The following is a 24,170-nucleotide window of genomic DNA, read 5'->3' on the forward strand; positions in this document are numbered from 1 at the left end:
GTCCTTGGGCTTGTAGAAGTTTCTTTAAAAAGTCATATGATTACATATATTACCTATATTACAAACGGCAGGTTAACTTTTATCATATGTTTGGAATATATATTCTCTCCATTCTACTTGCCACTCCTTTAGTTCACTTCTTTTTTCCCCTTCTGCTTATGACTATCAGGCCTCCAACTAACCTTCTCTTCAGGACCCTTAATCCTCTCATCTCCAAAAGAGAATAATCCATCTGTTCTCCACAGTACTTTCTGATTGAACTTCCTGTGTTCAATCAGAACTTCTGACTTCGTGATTCTACCAATTAAAAACCCTTAGTTGCCTAAATAACTCTAGTGGTTCCTTGTAACCTCATAAATTAAAGTCCTATAACACAATGGAGCTTTCCACAGCCTGGCCTCTTTCTGCCTTCTCACTGTCTCTCAGACTTCTCATTTGTACCCTGTGGTCCTGTAACACTGCACTATTATGCAGAACAATTTTCTGTTTCCTGGATGGGCCCATGTATTGCTCTGTGCCAAGCCTTTATGACCTCTGGAGTACTTTCATTCCTTAGCATATGCTGTTCCTCTGCCTGAAACCTTCCTTCCACCTCTTATTTGTCTGAGGCCTATTCATCTTCTAAGAATTACATGTCTCAGTCAGTACCTCTGAGATGGCTGCCTATTTCCCTGCTCTGTCAGAGGAGGATTTTTCTGTTTTCTGTATTCCATATATTTTGCGCTTCCTTTTGGAAAAGTTTTAAACAGTCTGTTAAAGCTGTCTATTTGTCTCTCTCATTTTCCACTCAGTACGGTTTGTGTCTTGTGGATCTCTCCTCCTGGTGTCTGTCTGGCAGGCAGTGGGCATTATAGAAGGCAGTCAGTAAATGTTTACCTGATTAAAGCATTTCAGGGTTTTTAGTTGTGGTCTTAGAAGTCCAGACCCTCAGACGAGTAAGAAAGAAGTGTACTTTATGCAATCTGATGGAGCATAGCCCCTTGCTGTAAAAGGTCACAGATTCTTAGAACCTGAAGTACCCTCAAACACACCCTTACCACACTGTATACTATAACAATTTGGTAACTAAAGAAGAGGGGAAGGGAAATGAATATAAAATATGTCTTTATCCTTTGAGGCCATGAGTTTTGTTGTCTATCTAAAGGTTTCTTGATTATGTCTGAAGGTGTCAGAAATATGTGAGAACTCCTGTATGTTTTAGGGTTTAGATTTCTTGCTGGCATACGAGGTAAGCCCAGGGTTTCTTGCAGCTTCTTGGTGTATCAGTTCAGTCTAGTTCAGCTGCTTATTAGAGTCTGACTCTTCGTGGCCCCATGGACTGCAGCACGCCAGGCCTCTCTGTCCATCACCAACTCCCGGAGTTTACTCAAACTCATGTCCATTGAGTCTGTGATGCTATCCAACCATCTTATCCTCTGTTGTCCCTCTCTCATCCTGCCTTAAATGTTTCCCAGCATCAGGGTCTTTTCTAATGAGTCAGTCCTTTGCATCAGGCAGCTAAACTATTGGAGTTTCATCTTCAGCATCAGTCCTTCCAATGAATACCCAGGACTGATCTCCTTTAGGATGGACTGGTTGGATCTCCTTGCAGTCCAAGGGACTCTCAAGAGTCTTCTCCAGCACCACAGTTCAAAAGCATCAATTCTTCGCTGCTCAGCTTTCTTTATATTCCAACTCTCATATCCATATTTGACTACTGGAAAAACCATAGCTTTGACTAGATGGACCTTTGTTGGCAAAGTAATGTCTCTGCTTTTTAATATGCTGTCTAGGTTGGTCATAACTTTCCTTCCATATAATAAGCATTTTTTAATTTCATGGCTGCAGTTACCATCTGCTGTGATTTTAGAGCCCAAAAAATGAAATCTGCCGCTGTTTCCACTGTTTCCTCATCTACTTGCCAAGAGGTGATTCTACCGAAAGCCATGATCTTAGTTTTCTTAATGTTGAGCTTTTAGCCAACTTTTTCACTCTCCTTTTTCACTTTCATCAAGAGGTTCTTTAGTTCTTCACTTTCTGCCTTAATGGTGGTGTCATCTGCATACACTTGGGTTACCATGATATTGAATGGCTTGCCTTGGAAACGAACAGAGATCATTCTGTCATTTTTGAGATTGCATCCAAGTACTGCATTTTGGACTCTTTAGTTGACTACGATAGCTACTTCTATTCTTCTTAGGCATTCTTGCCCACAGTAGTAGATATAATGTTCATATGAGTTATTAAAAAGAGGTGGCAAGAATACACCGAAGAACCGTACAAAAAAGATCTTCACGACCCAGATAATCACAATAGTGTGATCACTCACCTAGAGCCAGACATCCTGGAATGTGATGTCAAGTGGGCCTTCGGAAGCATAACTACAAACAAAACTAGTGTAGGTGATGGAATTCCAGTTGAGCTATTTCAAATCCTAAAAGATGATGTTGTGAAAGTGCTGCACTCAATCTGCCAGCAAATTTGGAAAACTCATCAGTGGCCACCAGACTGGAAAAGGTAAGTTTTCATTCCAATCCCAAAGAAAGGCAATGCCAGAGAATGCTCAAACTACCACACAATTGCACTCATCTCACATGCTAGTAAAGTCATGCTTAAAATTCTCCAAGCCAGGCTTCAGCAATACGTGAACGGTGAACTTCCAGGTGTTCAAACTGGTTTTAAAAAAGGCAGAGGAACCAGAGATCAAATTGCCACCATCTGCTGGATCATCAAAAAAGCAAGAGAGTTCCAGAAAAACATCTGCTTTATTGACTATGCCAAAGCCTTTGACTGTGTGGATCACAATAAACTGTGGCAAATTCTTCAAGAGATGGGAATCCCAGACCACCTGACCTGCCTCTTGAGAAACCTATATGCAGGTCAAGAAGCAACAGTTAGAACTGGACATGGAACAACATACTGGTTCCAAACAGAAAAAGGAGTACATCAAGACTGTATATTGTCACCCTGCTTATTTAACTTACATGCAGAGTACATCATGAGAAACGCTGGGCTGGAGGAAGAACAAGCTTGGAAGCAAGATTTCCGGGAGAAATATCAATAACATCAGATATGCAGATGACACCACCCTTATTTCTGAAAGTGAAGAAGAACTAAAGAGCCTCTTGATGAAAGTGAAAGAGGAGAGTGAAAAAGTTGGCTTAAAGCTCAACATTCAGAAAACAAAGATCATGGCATCTGGCCCCATCACTTCATGGCACATAGATGGGGAAACAGTGGAAACAGTGTCAGACTTTTTCTGGGCTTCAAAATCACTGCAGATGGTGGTTGCAGCCATGAAATTAAAGACGCCTACTCCTTGAAAGGAAAGTTATGACCAACCTAGACAGCAAATTATAAAGCAGAGACATTACTTTGTCAACAAAGGTCCATCTAGTCAAGGCTATGGTTTTTCAAGTAGTCATGTATGCTTGTGAGAGTTGGACTTTAAAGAAAGCTGAGCACCGAAGAATTGATGCTTTTGAACTGTGGTATTGGAGAAGACTCTTGAGAGTCCCTTGGACTGCAAGGAGAGCCAACCAGTACATCCGAAAGGAGATCAGTCCTGGGTGTTCATTGGAAGGACTGATATTGAAGTTGAAACTCCAAAACTTTGGCCACCTGATGCAAAGAGCTGATTCATTTGAAAAGACCTTGATGCTGGGAAAGATTGAGGCCAGGAGAAGGGGACGACAGAGGATAAGATGGCTGGATGGCATCACCGACTCAGTGGACATGGTTTTGGGTGAACTCCGGGAGTTGGTGGTGGACAAGGAGGCCTGGCATGCTGCAGTTCATGGGTTTGCAAAGAGTCGGACACGACTGAGCGGCTGAACTGAACTCTGTTAAATTCACCTTATCCAGTCCGTTCACTGATTCCTAAAATGTCGATGTTCATTCTGGCCATCTCCTGTTTGACCACTTCCAATTTGTCTTGATTCATGGACCTAACATTCCAGGTTCCTATGCAGTATTGCTCTTTCCAGCATCAGACTTTACTTCCATCACCAGACACATTCACAACTGGGTGTTTTTGCCTTGGTTCCATCTCTTCATTCTTTCTGAAGTTATTTCTCCACTGTTTGCCAGTAGCATATTGGGCACCTACTGACCTGGGGAGTTCATCTTTCAGTGTCCTATCTTTTTGCCTTTTCATACTGTTCATGGGGTTCTCGAGGCAAGAATACTGAAGTGGTTTGCCATTCCCTTCTCCAGTGGACCACGTTTTGTCAGAACTCTCCACCATGACCTGTCCGTCTTGGGTGGACCTAAATGGCATGGCTCATAATTTCCTTGAGTTAAACAGGGCTGAGGTCCATGTGATCAGATTGGTTAGTTTTCTGTTCTTGTGGTTTCAGTCTGTCTGCTCTCTGATGAAGAACGGTAAGAGGCTTATGGAAGCTTCCTGATGGGAGAGACTGACTGCAAGGAAATTGGGTCTTGTCTGATGGGCGGAGCCATGTTCAGTAAATCTTTAATCCAATTTTCTGTTGATGAGTGGGGCTATGTTCCCTCCTTGTTAGTTCAGTTCAGTTCAGTTGCTCAGTCATGTCCAACTCTTTGCAAACCCATGAACTGCAGCACGCCAGGCCTCCTTCTCCACCACCAACTCCCGGAGTTCACCCAAAACCATGTCCACTGAGTTGGTGATGCCATCCAGCCATCTTATCCTCTGTCATCCCCTTCTCCTGGCCTCAATCTTTCCCAGCATCAGGGTCTTTTCCAATGAATCAACTCTTTGCATGAGGTGGCCAGAGTACTGGAGTTTCAGCTTCAACATCAGTCCTTCCAATGAACACCCTTGTTATTTACCTGTGGCCAAACTATGGTGAAGGTAATTAAGATAATGGTGACCTCCTCCAAAAGGCCCCATGCATGCACTGCTACACTCAGTGCCCCCAGCCCTTAAGCAGGCCACCGCCAACACACACCTCTGCTGGAGACTTGGACACTTTTGGGCAAGTCAGGATCAGTCTCTTGGTTTATCACTCCAGTATAAAATAGAGCTTGACTACAAAATGGTCTATAGAGCATATAGCTGGTTGTATTTAGTAGTCAAGCTTATTTACTAAGAGAGCACACTCTTATGTCATTAGACTGATCCATGAAAGAAAAACAAGGTTAAAAAAATGGAATTTGATTTTCAGTTCTAATTTTTTATCACATATTCCTCTTCTAGTCTGAAATATGTTCATTTTATTTTTTTTGTTTCCAAAATATAGCTGTGACTAATACTACTGCAGAAGATGTTACTGAAACAAATGAAGTTCAAGGATTTCTCTTTGGGAAACTAAAGTAAGTCTGAATAGAAATGAAACTATTAGTATACTATTGAGCTTGTTTATTAAAGGAATAGATTCAATATGTTGTGTTGGCATATGTTTCACATTCTAAAAATATGCATATAACGGTTTTTATTACAAAAGTAATGCACGGTTAATGCAAAAAGCTCAAAATTGAAAAATAATCACTCATTTCACAGGAATATGAGTACAATTAGAAATAATGGAAATTTAAAATGATCAGAGTTATCTCTGGCCAAAAACTAAAACAAAAATTTGTAGAACCTTTTCTGATGGGTTACAAAACTCATAGTTACTGGGTTTTTATCATAAAAAGATCAGCATTTATGTCTTAAAAGAGAAAATATTTATTTCCCTAAATTTCTGTCCCAAGATTGCCATGTTAAATACCTTTTAACTTCTGGTCTTCATTTTATATACACATATAAGTAACCTTTTCAAAAGTAAACTTCTCCCCCTTTGTTTTTCCTGCATCACTGATTGAAGACAAGGAATAGGATGGTGAGTGCTCTCTGAGTGTTAATGGATGGGAATTTTAGTTTTATGTGTGGTTTTTCTTATAACAAGAAGGGCAAGTTTGTGATTCCATTATAAAGGCAAAATTAATTAAAAATAACCATTTTTATTAATATCTTTAGTTCTTATTTAATATTACTAATATGTGTAAAGGACACTTACGTCAGTTCTGTGAGGAGATAATTGTACAGAGCAAGGGGAACATTCTTGGACATTATATTGCTTTATACAGATGACTGAGTTACATTTCTGTAGTTTGCTGGACAAATTGTATCCTTGTGACCTGTTAATGCTTCTTGTAAAATGGATTTAAGTAAGGTTTTTATTTAGTAGATAACATTTTTATTCCATTTCCAGCTATGTCTCACATCGTAGAATCCATACTTTCTTAAACATAACTATTTATGGGAATAAATTGCTTGTATTCAAAAAAGCCTTTAGAACCCTGGGATATTAGTTTTTTTGGAGAGGAAGTACCCAGGTTTTACATAATTGATTTAAGCAAAAAGCTTTTGCTTGAGGTATTGTATGAATAATGTCTTTTTGCCTGGATTACATACATAATTTAACCAGTGAAAATTATCACTAAGCTTATGATTAAACATGAAAAGCAACACAACAGCTCTTACAAACTTAATATTACTCAGTAACAAAATATTGTGAAAGGAGTGGTTAATTCATAGTGAACCTCTTTTCAAAGAAGTTCTATTGCTTTTTCACTGTAAGAGCAGTCTTGATTATTTTTCAAAATGTATTCCCACATTGGAATAAAATTTCAGCATAGGACATTGCAGTACATTTATTACTGTTAATTATGAGATTAATCCATTTATGTATGTATATTCTGTATATTTAGTTTTCCTCTCACTTTAAAATACTCATTTCTCCTTACTGTCAAAAATACAAAATTTATTTATAAATTATGCCAATAGCTAGATCAACTTTTTTAAAAAGAATTCTCTGTAATAATAGGAAGTGGTACTATGTGTTGAGTTCATGAGAGTTTGGAGACAAAGATGATAATTATTATTATATGTATGGTAAAATGCCATTCTTCTGCATTATTGTCAATCTTTAAGAATACCTCAGTTCAATTCAGTTGCTCAGTCGTGTCCGACTCTTTGCGACTCCATGAAACGCAGCACGCCAGGCCTCCCTGTCCATCATCAACTCCCGGAGTTCACCCAAACCCACATCCATTGAGTCAATGATGCCATCCATCCATTTCATCCTTTGTTATCCCCTCCTCCGCACACCTTCAGTTTTTCCCAGCATCACGGTCTTTTCAAAAGAGTCAGTTCTTCGAATCAGAGTATTAGAGTTTCAGCTTCAGCATCAGTCCTTCCAATGAATATTCAGGACTGATTTCCTTTCGGATGGACTAGTTGGACCTCTTGCTGTCCAAGGGACTCTTCAAGAGTCTTCTCCAATACCACAGTTCAGAAGCATCAATTCTTCAGCGCTCAGCTTTCTTCACAGTCCAACTCTCACATCCATACATGACCATGGGAAAAACCATAGCTTTGACTAGGTGGACCTTTGTTGGCAAAGTAATATCTCTGCTTTTTAGTATGCTGTTTAGGTTAGTCATAAGTTTCCTTCCAAGGAGTAAGCGTCTTTTAATTTCATGGCTGTAGTCACCATCTGCAGTGATTTTGGAGCTCAAAAAAATAAAGTCTGTCCCTGTTTCCACTGTTTCCCCATTTATTTGCCATGAAGTGATGGGATCAGATGCCATGATCTTAGTTTTCTGAATGTTGAGTTTTAAGCCAGCTTTTTCATTTTACTCACACTTTCATCAAGAAGCTCTTTAGTTCTTTGTTTTCTGCCATGAGGGGTGGTGTCATCTGCATATCTGAGGTTGTTGACATTTCTCCTGGCGGTCTTGATTCTAGCTTGTGCTTCTTCCAACCCAGCATTTCGCATGATGTACTCTGCATATAAGTTAAATAATCAGGGTGAAAATATATAGCCTTGACGTACTTCTTTCCTGATTTGGAACCAGTCTGTTGTTCCATGTCCAGTTCTAACTGTTGCTTCTCGACCTGAATACAGATTTCTCAGGATATAGGTCAGGTGGTCTGGTATTCCCGTCTTTTTAAGAATTTTCCAGTTTGTTGTAATCCACACAGTTAAAGGCTTTGGCGTGGTCAATAAAGCAGAAGTAGATGTTTTTCTGGAACTCTCTTGCTTTTTCCATGATCCAATGAATCATCATGATCAGCAAATTGTAAGAATATGTAGATATGTTTAGTTGGGCAAAATTATCTTATATAATTGTTCTTGATAAGTTTCAAAGATGGAACTTTTCAGAAATAAGCTAAAATTTTATGGGCAGTATTGATGTCTTTCTTTATAAAATAGTGTCTGTTTTTAATCGTAAAAGCAAGACTTGCAATTTATAAAATGTTAAAGAAAAAGTGTATAACATAAAAACTAATAATTCTGTCCTCACCCTTGGATCCTTTATAGGTAATGTTAACAAATGACACTATATATCTCCATATTTTGTTTTGTTTTATACATTGGAAAAAAGAAGACATGCATGTCTTCCTCCATATTTTTAGATTCTGTCACTATCAGTTCAGTTCAGTTGCTCAGTCGTATCCGACTCTTCGCGACCCCATGAATCACAGCATGCCAGGCCTCCCTGTCCATCACCAACTCCCGGAGTTCATTCGAACTCATGTCCACAGAGTCGGTGATGCCATCCAGCCATCTCATTCTCTGTCGTCCCCTTCTCCTCCCGCCCCCAACCTTTCCCAGCATCAGAGTCTTTTCCAGTGAGTCAACTCGTCGCATGAGGTGGCCAAAGTATTGCAGTTTCAGCTTTAGCATCAGTCCTTCCAATGAACACCCAGGATTGATCTCCTTTAGAATGGACTGGTTGGATCTCCTTGCAGTCCAAGGGACTCTCAAGAGTCTTCTCCAACACCACAGTTCAAAAGCATCAATTCTTCGGCGATCAGCTTTCTTCACAGTCCAACTCTCACATCCATACATGACCACTGGAAAAACCATAGTCTTGACTAGACGGACCTTTGTTGGCAAAGTAATGTCTCTGCTATTTAATATACTATCTAGGTTGATCATAACTTTCCTTCCAACGAGTAAGCGTCCCTTAATTTCATGTCTGCAATCAGCATCTGCAGTGATTTTGGAGCCCAAAAAAATAAAGTCTGACACTGTTTCCACTGTTTTTCCATCTATTTCCCATGAAGTGATGGGACCACATGCTATGATCTTTGTCTTCTGAATGTTGAGCTTCAAGCCAACCTTTTCACTCTCCTCTTTGACTTTCATCAAGAGGCTTTTGAGTTCCTCTTCACTTTCTGCTATAAGGGTAGTGTCATCTGCATATCTGAGGTTATTGATATTTCTCCCAGAAGTCTTGATTCCAGCTTGTGCTTCTTCCAGCCCAGCGTTCCTCATGATGTACTCTGCATATAAGTTAAATAAGCAGGGTGAGAATATACAGCCTTGACGCACTCCTTTTCCTATTTGGAACCAGTCTGTTGTTCCATGTACAGTTCTGACTGTTGCTTCCTGACCTGCATACAGGTTTCTCAAGAGGCAGGTCAGGTGGTCTTGGATTCCCATCTCTTTCAGAATGTTCCACAGTTTATTGTGATCCACACAGTCAAAGGCTTTGGCATAGTCAATGAAGCAGAAATAGATGATTTTCTGGAACTCTCCTGCTTTCTCCATGATCCAGCGGATGTTGGCAATTTGATCTCTGGTGCCTCTGCCTTTTCTAAAACCTGCTTGAACATCTGGGAGTTCATGGTTCACATATTGCTGAAGCCTGACTTGGAGAATTTTGAGCATGACTTTACTAGCGTGTGAGATGAGTGCAATCGTGCGATAGTTTGAGCATTCTTTGGCATTGCCTTTCTTTGGGATTGGAATGAAGACTGACCTTTTCCAGTCCTGTGGCCACTGCTGATTTTGCAAATCTGCTGGCATATTGAGTGCAGCACTTTCACAGCACCATCTTTCAAGATTTGAAATAGCTCAACTGGAATTCCATTACCTCCACTAGCTTTGTTCATAGTGATGCTTTCTAAGGCCCACTTGACTTCACATTCCAAGATGTCTGGCTCTAGGTCAGTGATCACGTTATCGTGACTATCTTGGTCGTGAAGATCTTTTTTGTACAGTTCTTCTGTGTATTCTATAGCTGCATCATCATTATTATCTTGAACCATTAGTTTGTGTCTTCAGTATTCAGTTCAGTTCAGTTCAGTCGCTCAGTCGTGTCCGACTCTCCGCGACCCCATGAATCACAGCACGCCAGGCCTCCCTGTCCATCACCAACTCCCGGAGTTCACTCAAACTCATGTCCACAGAGTCGGTGATGCCATCCAGCCATCTCATTCTTGGTCGTCCCCTTCTCCTCCCGCCCCCAACCTTTCCCAGCATCAGAGTCTTTTCCAGTGAGTCAGCTCGTCGCATGAGGTGGCCAAAGTATTGCAGTTTCAGCTTTAGCATCAGTCCCTCCAATGAACATCCAGGATTGATCTCCTTTAGAATGGACTGGTTGGATCTCCTTGCAGTATAAGGGACTCTCAAGAGTCTTCTCCAACACCACAGTTCAAAAGCATCGATTCTTCGGCGATCAGCTTTCTTCCCAGTCCAGCTCTCACATCCATACATGACCACGGGAAAAACCATAGCCTTGACTAGACAGACCTTGGTTGGCAAAGTAATGTCTCTGCTTTTTAATATACTATCAAGGTTGGTCATAACTTTCCTTCCAAGGAGCAAGCGTCTTTTAATTTCATGGCTGCAATCAGCATCTGCAGTGATTTTGGAGCCCAAAAAACAAAGTCTGACACTGTTTCCACTGTTTTTCCATCTATTTGCCATGAAGTGATGGGACCAGATGCCATGATCTTTGTTTTCTGAATGTTGAGCTTCAAGCCAACCTTTTCACTCTCCTCTTTCACTTTCATCAAGAGGCTTTTGAGTTCCTCTTCACTTTCTGCCATAAGGGTAGTGTCATCTGCATATCTGAGGTTATTGATATTTCTCCCAGCAATCTTGATTCCAGCTTGTGCTTCTTCCAGCCCAGCGTTCCTCATGATGTACTCTGCATATAAGTTAAATAAGCAAGGTGACAATATACAACCTTGACGTACACCTTTTCCTATTTGGAACCAGTCTGTTGTTCCATGTCCAGTTCTAACTGTTGCTTCCTGACCTGCATACAGGTTTCTCAAGAGGCAGGTCAGGTGGTCCGGGATTCCCATCTCTTTCAGAATGTTCCACAGTTTATTGTGATCCACACAGTCAAAGGCTTTGGCATAGTCAATGAAGCAGAAATAGATGTTTTTCTGAAACTCTCTTGGAAGAGATAATTTCAAAAATATACTGCTTGTATAATAGTAGTTTATAATATGTGATGATAATTAACATTGCTTGCTATTCTAATACAGAGAAAGATATTCAGATCTTAGAGATAATCTGACAACATTCCAAAAATACCTGATTGAGAGTAATAAAGAAATGATGCCTTTGAAAGTCTGGGAACTCCAAGGTATAGTATTTCAGTCTATGTTAAAATAGCATATTGGTAACTAATCTTTGTTTTATTAAATAGGCTTTTATATAAGATGATGTAAATTATTTCTTAGGATAATAATTACTAATTATGTGACTAATATGCATTACTTTTTGTGGATATAAAATTTAATTGAAATGTCATTCATCAAGTAAGTCATATTTTATCTCTGGAAGATTTAAAATTATATGAAGTGCAGTTATCTAATATTACCTAATCATTTTTAAAGTATGTATGAGTTATCTTGTATGTTCATCCCAAGTATTAAACTGTGTTTCAGGGTATCTACAGCAATGGTTAAAAATCCTGATTAGTAAATTAAGAGAACTCAGAACTAAATCTTAGTTTTCTTCTCTTTACAATTTTGATCTTTAGAGACCATTGCATGTTTCATTATGACCTCAGAATAGCTTCTGTACTGACATCCTATAAGCAGGTGTTTTGAGACCAAAATTTAGATTAAACTAATTCCTTTTAAATTTGTAATTTTATATTTTATTTATATTTCTAGTGGGTCATAGGGATGTCCTTTTTCTGTGGAATCCATAATTTTTATCATATCTCATCAACTTCTTTTAATACAACAGCCAATTGAAATATACTTGGTGCATTATACAGTTCACCATTTAAAGAGTAGAATTAAGTGTAGTATATTTTTAGAGATTTTTTAACTGTCACCATACTCAGTTTTAGGGCTTCCCTGGTAGCCCAGTGGTAAAGGATCCACCTGCAATGCAGGAGGTACAGGAGGTGCAGGAGCTGCGGGTTCGATCCCTGAGCTGGGAAGATCCCCTGGAGAAGGGCATGGCGACCCACTTTAGTACTCTTGGCTGGAGAATCCCACGGACAGAGGAGTCTGGAAGGCTACAGTCCATAGGGTCACACAGAGTCAGACATGACTGAAGCAACTTAGCACAGCACACACAATCAGTTTTAAAGTATTTTCATCACCCCCCAGAAGAAACCAACATACCCATATTCAGCCATTTTCCATGACTCTCCAACTCTTCCAGCTATAGACAGGCAATAGTCTACTTTCTTCTCCAAAATGTTCTCCACCATGCCCTCCTTCGTGGGATCTTCCCAACCAGGGATTGAACCCATGTCTCCCATATTGCAGGTGGATCCTTTAATGTCTGAACCACCACCAGCAGCAACAATGTGCATGCTTAGTCATGTCTGACTCTTTGCAACTCCATTGATGTGACTGAGCATGCACACTGTTGATGGTGGTGGTGGTGGCTCAGACAGTAAAGAATCCACCTGCAATACGGGGACCTGGGTTCAGTCCCTGGGTTGGGAAGATCCCCTGAAGGAGGGCATGGTGGAGAACATTTTGGAGAAGAAAGTAGACTGTTGCTTGCCACCAGGGAAACCCAAGACGTTCTCCAAGGGACCCATAATTTAGAAAAGTGTGAGTGATAGAGTGCTTTTAAAGACTGGTAAACAGAGAACATGCATAGTTAGCATAATTTTAATTAACCTGCATAAGGTCTGTGTAAGGTATGTTTGAATGGACTAGAAATAGGAAGTCTAGTTAAGATATCATTGAATTAGTATCGTGAGAGACAAAGCCTGTGCTGTGGTTAGTGGCATAGATGGATGGGCAGGCTGGATTTAGCAAATATTCAGGAGATTAAAAGACTCAAAGATGACTTTAAAATTTCCAGCTTGGAGCCTCTGTATAGAGAATATAAAACAGGCTTGGGGTTGAATACAGGGCTCAGAATTAATGAGACTGGTGTTTAAAAAGTGGACTTAAAGTAATTGTGACATATCCAGATGACCAGTTCCAGTGGTGGGATGAATATAAAGTCCTTATACTGAAAGGAGAAGATTTTAAAAGTGGAAAATGTTAGCATAGGGGTTTTTTAAAGGTGGAGGTGCTAACTGAAAGTGCAGAGTAACCAAATTAGTGCACAAGGGAGAGTCTATTTACTCATTTATGTGGGACAAGTAGACACAGTGGAATGATGATGATAAGAGATGGAAGAGCACGTCACAGAAGCCAAGGAAATAGATTCAGGAAAAGGGAAGTGATGAAGACTTTTTCTTTTCCTTTTTTGATTGATTTAACAAATATTTATTGAATTTCTGCTAGGAATCAGTAATGTCCCTACAACCATGGTTTTATAATTTTTGGCTGACACCTGGAGTAGGAAATATATTTTACATCAAGACCCATACAACAAATGTATAATGCATTAATACATGCTGCTGCTACTGCTACTGCTGCTAAGTCACTTCAGTCGTGTCCGACTCTGTGTGACCCCATAGACAGCAGCCCACCAGGCTCCCCCGTCCCTGGGATTCTCCAGGCAGGAACACTGGAGTGGGTTGCCATTTCCTTCTCCAGTGTGTGAAGGTGAAAAGTGAAAGTGAAGTCGCTCAGTCGTGTCCGACCCTTAGCAGCAGCATTAATACATAGATACACTTAAAACTAAAAAAAAAAAAAAAACTTCACTATAGATATGTATGTTTACTGTGTGTGTGTATATGTGTGTCAGTTGCTCAATTGTGTCCGACTCTCTGTGACCCTGTGGACTGTAGCTGACCAGGTTCCTCTGTCCGTGGAATTTTCCAGGCAAGAATACTGGTTTGGGTAGCCTTTCCCTTCTCCAGGGGATCTTCCCAACCCAGGGATAGAAACCAGGTCTCCCTCATTGTAGACGGATTCTTTACCAGCTGAGCCACAAGAGAAGCCCAAGGATACTGGAATGGGTAGCCTATTCCCTTCTCCAGCAGATCGTTCCTACCCAGGAATCAAACTGGGGTCTCCTACATTGCAGGTGGATTCTTTACCAACTGAGCTATCAGGAAAACCCAATACTACATTTTATTAATTCTGATAAAACTTTCTTTTATCATACCCTGTTTCATTTGATTAAAAAAACCTTCACACTACCCATTTATCTGATTTCACTACTAACTAATGGGTTGCAACTGACACTTTGAAAAACACATATTCCAAAGGTAAAAAAGAGCTAAAACAGACATCACGTTTCTTCAAAAGATGTTGGATAAACAATTTTTAAAAAACAGTGTAAAAACCACTATCACAATTGCTGCAGAATAAAGGAACAAAAGATTAAGAAAAGCATATGTCAGGAAGATCTGAGTGGTGAGATTGGGGCAGAGAAGGGGTAACAGAAAAAGGAGGCTTCTCCAAGAAGGGGTGATTGAATGGAGGTCTGAGGAAGAGTTGGAATAAATTCGAGGGTAGGTTATTTAGAGAGAGTATCAAAGACCTTTGTGAGTGTTGGAAATGGAGTGTGAGGGAGGAGAGACACCAGGAACAACTGCTGGATTCATGGTTTACCCAGCTGGATGGACAGTGGTGGATTTGTTGTAAAGAGAAGACCAAAGAGGATCAGATTTGGGCAAAGTTGGGCAGGAATATCACAAATTTGTTACTGAACATGCTGTTTTTGAAGTATCCAAGTGGTAAAACCAAGAAGACAGTTAAATATGAGAATCCGTATTTGAGAGGCAAAGTGAAAGACTTAAATAACAATTTGAGTCATCTAGGTATGGAACAGTTTAGAAAAAAGCAAAAGCTGGTAATGGACTCTGATAATATTATATTCATTTACTTGTTATTTACACTGTCTCAGATTTTATCAGTAAAGGTAAGTGTAAAACTTATCTTAGTTGGATAGAAGTGATAGCTTTCCATTTCATTTAAAAGTTCTGAATAATGGTAAGTATGAGTGTTTTTTAATGTGTCTATATATGAATACGTGGCAAGAAGGGTTATTTAAATTACATGGAAATGTCTATTAAGGTCTAACATGTCAGTTTCTTTAATGATGTTTTTTTCCTTCCAGATCTTAGTTTTCAAGCAGCTTCTCAAATAATGTCCACTCCAGTTTATGATGCCATAAAATTAATGAAAGACATTTCGCAGAACTTCCCCATAAAAGCCAGGTATATTAAAGGTTATTGATTGGATGATAGCCAGAACTCTTTCCATTAAATAAATTTTATGAAAATGGCTGATTTCGTTCAACTTAATGATGTCAGTTAATTCTGGTATCTTTAGTGTTTGTGAAATGAGGGTTTCCATTCTGTATATTGGTTTTTTTTTTAAACTAGAGCAAAGTATTGTCTTGTGCGTGTATGTTGTTACATACTACAAAGTAGAACTCTTGATCACGTCTCTCCAGTTACTCTGATAATTCATTACTCCATGAACTTGTGGATGCCTCCTCAGTCTGAGGATGAAACAGATTGAATTAGTTTCCTCCAGACCCCATCAATGGTGCAACCATAATTAATGCCCAAGGCTAAAAATCTTGCCTCTATTTAATGTTCAGACTTAATAAAAGGTTTTTATTTTTCTTTAAAAAAAAAGTCACTCTGTAGACACCCAGGAAATGTTCATTGAAATGAAATACTTGATACATGAATGAAAAAGTTTGCATTATCAAATTTTCGGTTGCAGTTTTATCTCAAATGCTGCCACATTTTAGGAAATAATACACACTTATTATGGGTTGTTTTAAGATACCTTTTCTGTTTGAGTTTTACTTAATGTCAACTTTGAATTAAGTCTTTTAACTTTTAAATCTTTCTTCTATGCATAAAATTGGCAGATAAATAAGCATTCTTAGGTGTTATTAGGTCAAATAAATATAATCAATAGACTTATTTAAAAAACATTTGTGCTGTTTTTAAATTATAAAGGAGTTATAAGCTCTTCAAGAGTAAATATATGAAGTCAATATTATCAGTATTTTAGAACTTATATACTCTGATATAGGTCCCAGGTTAACCAAAATTCTTTATGTAAAAATATTCTAAAAATTTCTTATTTGCAGCAACACATATAATGACAGTGGTAATTTCATACAAAATTTCTCCCTATGGACAAAACAACACAAAACAACATTTTCAATCAAGAATACTTGAAAAATAAATACCTAGTAGTAAACAAGCCCTGATAGCATATAACGCATGCAGTGGGCGTGCATGAACTTTTTTACAGTCTCTGTTCCACATGAATCAAATACCTTGTCAAGTGAAAGCCATTGTGCCATCCATCAAATAGGCTGTATGGTAATGTGTTCTTCTCAGTTATAATGCCTTTAGAGTTTTTAGTTTCTCATCCAGAGTATTATCTTGCTTTGAATCATAGTTTAGTCCTAAACATTTAAGGAAGAATGAATTGTATCTGTTTATGTTCCCAGATCTCTGACCAGAATTGCTGTAAATCAGCTTATGAGGAAGGAAATACAGGAAAATCAAAAGGTTTGAATTCCTTTTTTTAAAGAAATTTACTACACTAATAAAACTGTATTTTAGACTTTGGATCTTTAATTTTCATACAAAAAATATTAGTTTGTACTTTTTTGATTATTGAAACAGTTCAGGTTGTTCCATTTTTATATTGTCTGCTTTATATAGCATACAATTTGTTATTGTAGACAGTCTTTCCTGACATAGATCCTACTTTCTCATTAACCTTACATACTCCAAATTTTCTGCCCATGCTGTATGGTTTTCTTCACAAAATAGAGAATAAAGGCTTTGAGATAATTCTGTTTCCTATAAAAGTTTTGCTTAAAAGCTTGTGAAGACTGAGAAAAATTTAAACCCCTGGAATGTTACTAAAATCCTATAGCATATAGTACACAGTTGATCACAAATTTGATAAGATTCTGCTAGTTCAGTTCAGTTCAGTCATTCAGTCATGTCTGACTCCTTGCGACCCCATGAATCACAGCACGCCAGGCCTCCCTGTCCATCACCAACTCCCGGAGTTCACTCAAACTCATGTCCATTGAGTTGGTGATGCCATCCAGCCATCTCATTCTCTGTCGTCCCCTTCTCCTCCTGCCCGCAATCCCTCCCAGCATCAGAGTCTTTTCCAGTGAGTCAACTCGTCGCATGAGGTGGCCAAAGTATTGCAGTTTCAGCTTTAGCATCAGTCCTTCCAATGAACACCCAGGATTGATCTCCTTTAGAATGGACTGGTTGGATCTCCTTGCAGTCCAAGGGACTCTCAAGAGTCTTCTCCAGCACCACAGTTCAAAAGCATCAATTCTTCGGCGATCAGTTTTCTTCACAGTCCAGCTCTCACATCCATACATGACCACTGGGAAAACCATATCCTTGACTAGATGGACCTTTGTTGGCAAAGTAATATCTCTGCTTTTTAATATGCTATCTAAGTTGGTCATAACTTTCCTTCCAAGGAGTAAGCGTCTTTTAATTTCATGGCTTCTATCAGCATCTGCAGTGATTTTGGAGCCCAAAAAAATAAAGATTCTGCTAAATGGTCTCTTAAATTACCTACCTCATGACTCTAAATGATCCTAATTGTGTAAATACTTAGGGAGTGCTTGAGAACACTACCTGGCTTTATTACATATGACTTAATTTGGCTTTAAATAATATAATGCCAGGCACACAGGGCCTTAAACAGTAGGAGTTCATTTTTCTCACATTAAAAAGAAGTCTCAAAGTAGATTGCCACAGACATGTATGTTTGTTTTTTTTTCTTTTATGGTTGCAAAATGGCTGCCACAGTTCCAGACTGCTTATCTATATTTAAAGCAGAAAGAGGTAGGAAGATCAACCATATTCATCGTGACTAAGCCTTCCTAGAACACTTCAGCCAACTTTGACTTCTGTCTCATTGGCCAAAATTTTGTAATGTGGTTCTTCCTAGCTACAAGGGAAGTAGAAAAGTTCCGTTCCATTCAGTTGCTCAGTCAGGTGTGACTCTTTGCGACCCCATGAACTGCAGCACGCCAGGCTTCCCTGTCCATCACCAACTCCCGGAGCTTACTCAGACTCATGTCCATTGAGTCAGTGATGCCATCCAAACATCTCATCCTCTGTCATCCCTTTCTCCTCCCACCTTCAATCTTTCCCAGCATCAGGATTTTTTCCAGTGAGTCAGTTCTTCGCACCAGGTGGCCAAAGTATTGGAGATTCAGCTTCAGCATCAGTCCTTCCGATGAATATTCAGGACTGATTTCCTTTAGGATGGACTGGTTGGATCTCCTTGCAGTCCAAGGGACTCTCAAGTGTCTTCTCCAACACCACAGGTCAAAAGCATCAGTTCTTAGGCGCTCAGATTTCTTTATAATCCAACTCTCACATCCATACATGACTACTGGAAAAATCATAGCTTTGCCTAGACGGACCTTTGTTGGCAAAGTAATGTCTCTGCTTTTTAATATGTTGTATAGGTTGGTCATAGCTTTTCTTCCAAGGAGCAAGCATCTTTTACACGTTTCTAGTAATTGAGGCAATCAGAGGAGAAGTGGCCTAGAGATGATGATAGGTTAGCCAGTTAACAGTGTCTGTCACACCAAGACAGAGTAAGCTCTTAGTAAATACAGGCTGTTTTGATGATGACGAATGACTACAATGATGATAATGAAGTAGATGCACGGTTCATTGGAGACCAAGTGATAGAAGCCACAACACGTCACCCCTACCTGGGATGTTCTTTGCTTCACTGACCACCTAACAAATTCTTGCTTATCCTTTAAAACTAAGTATTACTCCTTTCTGTAATTTTCCTAGTTGCTCTCACCATTCTTCAAGAAAAATGCATTTTTTATAAGAATTTTTGTTTTTGTTTGAATAAGGCCACTTACAATAAGGAAGAGAGATTGGGAAAGAAGGGGAAAGAAGGGAAAAGAATGGAATGCCGGTGTATCAGTGGCATCACATAATCCAGTTTATTTTTTGCTCAGTTAAAAGTCCAAAATGGGTGTTCCTGGTCATCAAAGCTTTGCTCTGTGTGATTTTGATTCCAGAGGCTGAAGAGTTTCATGAGGTTTAAGAGATGATATTGTGGGAGTAAAAGAGATAATTGGAAAGACCAGATGGGATTCTTGAGCTTCCCCGGTTGGCTCTGATGATAAAGAATCTGCCTGCAACGCGGGATACCTGGGTTCAGTCCCTGGATTGGGAAGATCCCCTGGAGAAGGGGATCCAGTATTCTTGCCTGGACAATTCCATGGACTGAGGAGCCTGGCAAACTAGGCAACTTTCACTTTCAAATGGGATGGTTCCAAAGATAGACCACTTTTGATGGCATAATCACAGGATGACAGCCAAAACTAGCTGCTGAAGTAGAATGGACATGAAAGTTAGGGGAAATGAGTAAATCAGAAAACTCTGAACCTAGAGGTTTGACTGACCATAGGAGCTGGCACAGAGCATTCCACCAGAGATATTTGTTGAATTGAAAACTTTTAAATATTTAGTTTACCTATAACGACTTCCCTGGTGGCTCAGATGGTAAAGCGTCTGCCTACAATGTGGGAGACCCAGGTTCAATCCCTGGGTCAGGGAAAATCTCCTGGAAAAGGAAATGGCAACCCACTCCAGTGTTCTTGCCTGGAAAATCCCATGGACGGAAGAGCCTGGTAGGCTACAGTCCATGGTGTCACAAAGGGTCGGACACGACTGAGCAACTTCACTTTATAAAACAGTCTGTATTTAGCAGTATGTAGTTTTTAAGATGGAGAAGGCAATGGCAAGCCACTCCAGTAGTCTTGCCTAGAAAATCCCATGGATGGAGGAGCCTGGTAGGCTGCAGTCCATGGGGTCGCTAAGGGTCGGACATGACTCAGTGACTTCACTTTCACTTTTCACTTTCACACATTGGAGAAGGAAATGGCAACCCACTCCAGTGTTCTTGCCTGGAGAATCCCAGGGACGGGGGACCCTGGTGGGGTTCTGTCTCTGGGGTCACACACAGTCGGACACGACTGAAGTGACGCAGCAGCAGCAGCAGTTTTTAAGATGTTTTATATATTGTAGCTGTTGTAAATATCCTAATATATAAACAAATCCAGTGACTTCTTCTGGGTCACAGGATTGATACAAGATGGAACCAGAATTTGTGCCCTGGTTTACAGCTCATTTCGGAACAATTTTATAAGAATTCTGAATTTTTCAATTGCCAGTCACCTTGTTAGTACTTGAGGAAATTAAGAAATATGATCTAGTCACTTGTCTTCTAAAAAATTCTCAATATTTGCCATTTCCAGAGGAAAAACAAACAATGGGCTAGGGAAATGTATTTAAATAAAACCAGGTGGGAAGGGAGAGGCTGATATAGACTGTTAGCTCCTCAACAAGAACTCACCAGGGAAACTGTTGCACAAGCAAAGCTGAGTTTAATAGACTGGCTGCAGTGAGGGAGAGCAACCTTGATAGACTCTTGTTAGTGTCTCAAAAGGAGGACATTAGGGTAGAATATTTAGGTTAGAGAAGGTCTTTGTTCAAGTGGTTTAAGTTGGGTCTTTCAAGTTGGGGAATTTGGGATTGGGTAGAGTTTTTAACACAACAGTTTACATTGTGTTGATGAACCTTAAAGTAATGGGTTTGATGAACAACAAGAAGGGAATCTGAAACTAGAACTGGAAGAACTTTGTGAAGGTATACAAAGTAAAGATAAAACCATTTCTGAAGTAAAAACTAAAATGATAAGTGGCACATAGGAGAACTGACCTTCTAGGAAGCACAGTAGAAGACATAGTAGATAGAAATAATAAATGTGGAGAGAAAAAAACAGGATTCAAGAGAAAATGATAAAGTACAGGCAGGAAAAGGAAATCCAACATACCTGTACTAGAGTCGTGAAATGGGAAAATAAAACAAATGGACAGAATAAGTGCTTAAAACTGCCATTAGAAAATTTTCTGAAATGAAGATCCAAATCCACAAATTAAAAGATGCACTGTGTAACTTGGTACAGATGACCATGAATGGTCAAAATGAAAACACAGACTATTGAACTTTATAGGAAATAAAGGGAATTAATTATTTACGGATTTATTTAAGAAGTTATAAGGAAAGAAAATGAGACTGGTGTTAGACTTCTCAGAAACAAATGCAATGTCAAGAAACAATAAAGCTCTACCTACAAGATATTCAAGGAAAGAAAAACTGTCATTCAAGAAGATATGAATATACGGCTACAAAGATGTTAAACATCCAAAAATTCAGGGAATGTTGCTCCCAAGAACACTTTCTGAGGAATTTCTTCAGGCAAAGAACTGACTGAAGATTCCTGGGCAGAACAACTGCCTTTTGGGCATTGAATATGTTTATATGAACACTGAAGCTAAAAAGTGAGGGACAGGGTAATAGTGTAGTATGTAAACAGTACCTAATCTGACAAAGATAAAATATTGCTACTGGTAAATATACGGGGGGAAGGTAGAAAAATAGAATAAACTTGCTGATTTCATAACTGTAATACACAGGAATCAAGGATATAAAAAGCGGAAAAATCAAGCAGTGAAAACCTAAAATTATTAAAAAGTACATAGTTAACCACTAATGACTATGAAACTATTGAGTAAAATTGGGTTGTTCAAGAGGAAAAGCAGCAGGAAAAGTTTAAAGGTTATTCTATTATTTTTTGTAAGAAATCATTAGCTATTGGTTAAAAAGATGATGGAGGGTATTAAATAAATATACATGTTTGATAGTAACGTTTCTTGCCTGGAGAATCCCAGGAACGGGGGAGCCTGGTGGGCTTATGTCTCTGGGGTCACACAGAGTTGGACACGACTGAAGTGACTTAGCAGCAGCAGCAGCAACAGTAGAGAAAAGTCTAAATCTTCCAAAGCATGAAGAGAGCTGAGTGAACAATAAAAAAAAAAAAAAAAAGAACTTTAAAAATGCATCTTGAAAGAGTAAACAGCATGAAAGAATCCCATTTGAGGCTAACCAAGTCTAGGATATCAATAAATGTAAATAAGCTTAACATATTAGCAAAAATTTTCTGTTTCATTAGGTGTGAAACAAACACACCTAATGCTTGTATGTGAAATAAAAACCCTTAACATGATTCAGAAATGTCAGAAATGAAAGGATGTGCAAAGATATATCAAGCAAATACTATGTTTAAGGGTATGATCTTAAAATACCATGAAGCCAAATTCAGTTTTAAAAATATTAATGACCAAAAACTGGCCCTTTATAACACTAAAGGATACAATTCATAATGAAAATAGAGCAGTTTAAGATATCTTTACATCAAAACACTGCTGCACCATCATGAAACAAACTACAGGAAATGGAGAAGTATAATTTACCTCTCTAAGACTAATGAAATGGTCAGAAAGTAAGTAAAGATATAGAAGACCTAGTGAAAGTAGTAATTGCAAAAATTCCAGAAAGTGGAATAAATAGAAAAAAATTCTCAGTGCAGACTAGAAATCAATAACAAAGTCAGAAAAAGTTTATTCACTTGAAGGTTAAAACCTGTTTACTCTTAAGTACAAGAAAAAATACATCAAAATTGTAAAAATTCCTGATAACATTTGAAAGCATAAGATATTAGACTTTTTACATAAATATTCACATCAATAAAATGAAAAAAGTAAGTGAAGTTTTAGTTAACTAAAAGTGAACATTGAAACACTTCTTTCGTGGAAACTTATGAAGTTAGAGTGATTGCTAAGTCTTTACACATACACCAAAGTTTTGAGTTCTGGGCCATCAAAGAATAGGAATGTGCCAGCTGTCAAATGCTGAGTGTTTGTGTGCACACAAACATACAGTATAAAATGTAATAGGTAAGTAGTAGTTGTAGCGTTAGGAACTTAATATCACGTATTACAAAATCAAAATCCTCAAGTATTGTCTCGCTAACCTTTTATAAGATTCCCATCAAGTGTGGGCAGTACTACCCACATAAAGGCCAAATACGGCCTGCTGCCTGTCTTAATGCATAAAAGTTTTATTGGAACATAATCATGCTCATTTGTTAATTGTCTGTGGTGCTTTTGTGCTGCAAAATGGAGTTGAGTAGTTGGCAAAGCCTAAAAATATTTACTGTCTGACTCAATAGAAATAGTTTGCCAACTCCTGACACAGATCAGCTATTATTATATCACTTGGTTAATTGTTTTCTCTATTTCCAGCATCTTCAAGATAAATTTGATATTCAGCCAGGCGATGCTGGTCTGTATATAAATGGACTTCGTGTTGATATGGATTCCTATGATCCTTTTAGGTAAGTATTAAATTACTGATACAAACTCTGGTTTATGTGTATATGTACACTTTTGTTCTGAATTTAGTATTTGTTGAAATGCAGATATTCACTTTAAAGCAAATATATCTTTTTGATTTTGCAAAGCAACTCTGTTATTTTGGTAGAATATTCTCTTAAGTGTCTTTGAATATCAGAGCTGAAAGAAATCTTGGAGAAATTTATTCAGATGAGAAAATTGAATTTTCTGAATCCTAGACTTATTCTTGTCCTATTATTTGAAACTGTCTTTAAATGACAAGTAGGTCTACCATTTGGAGAAGGAAATGGCAACCCACTCCAGTGTTCTTGCCTGGAGAATCCCAGGGACAGGGGAGCCTGGTGGGCTTCCGTCTATGGGGTCACACAGAGTCGGACACGACTGAAGTGACTTAGCAGCAGCAGCAGCAGGTCTACCATTAGCTTGAAAGTTTCTTGGGCCAGTGCTGAGTAGCCAGGCAGTTGTACCCTTCAGAAGAGATGTGAAAGGAGTATGAGATGTTTTCTCGGAATAAAGAAACCAGCAGGAAGAATTTTAAGTGCTTGTATCCATCAGAAAGTAAACTTGAAATGTTAGATTGCTAGGGACTTCCCTGGCAGTCCAGTGATTAAGACTTTATGCTCCCAGTGCCGGGATCATGGATTTGATCCCTGGTTGGGGAACTAAGATCCACCATGCAGCATGGAGTGGCCAAAAACAGGAAATGATAGATTGCTCGATACTGTCTCTTTAGGTCAAAAAAGTTCCCCAAAATACTCTAGTGCAAAATTAGAAAGTCTTGCATTTGTTGTG

General features: G+C 38.9%; 1 protein-coding gene across 3 annotated transcripts in view; it reads left to right on the forward strand.

Moving 5' to 3' along the window:
- Positions 1–24,170, forward strand: part of UGGT2 (UDP-glucose glycoprotein glucosyltransferase 2) — a 140,779-nt gene that overhangs the window by 25,953 nt on the left and 90,656 nt on the right. For all 3 annotated transcript variants that reach the window (XM_055426570.2, XM_055426572.2, XM_055426573.2), the window contains exons 7-11: positions 5,202–5,274; positions 11,237–11,337; positions 15,189–15,288; positions 16,551–16,611; positions 23,268–23,359. In XM_055426570.2, coding sequence (XP_055282545.2) covers positions 5,202–5,274; positions 11,237–11,337; positions 15,189–15,288; positions 16,551–16,611; positions 23,268–23,359 — 427 coding nt within the window. The remainder of the gene's footprint in view (positions 1–5,201; positions 5,275–11,236; positions 11,338–15,188; positions 15,289–16,550; positions 16,612–23,267; positions 23,360–24,170) is intronic.

The sequence above is a fragment of the Moschus berezovskii genome, chromosome 13 (genome assembly GCF_049115385.1).
Source record: "Moschus berezovskii isolate FMDL1 chromosome 13, NW_MosBer_1.0, whole genome shotgun sequence".
Classification (NCBI taxonomy): Eukaryota; Metazoa; Chordata; class Mammalia; order Artiodactyla; family Moschidae; genus Moschus; species Moschus berezovskii.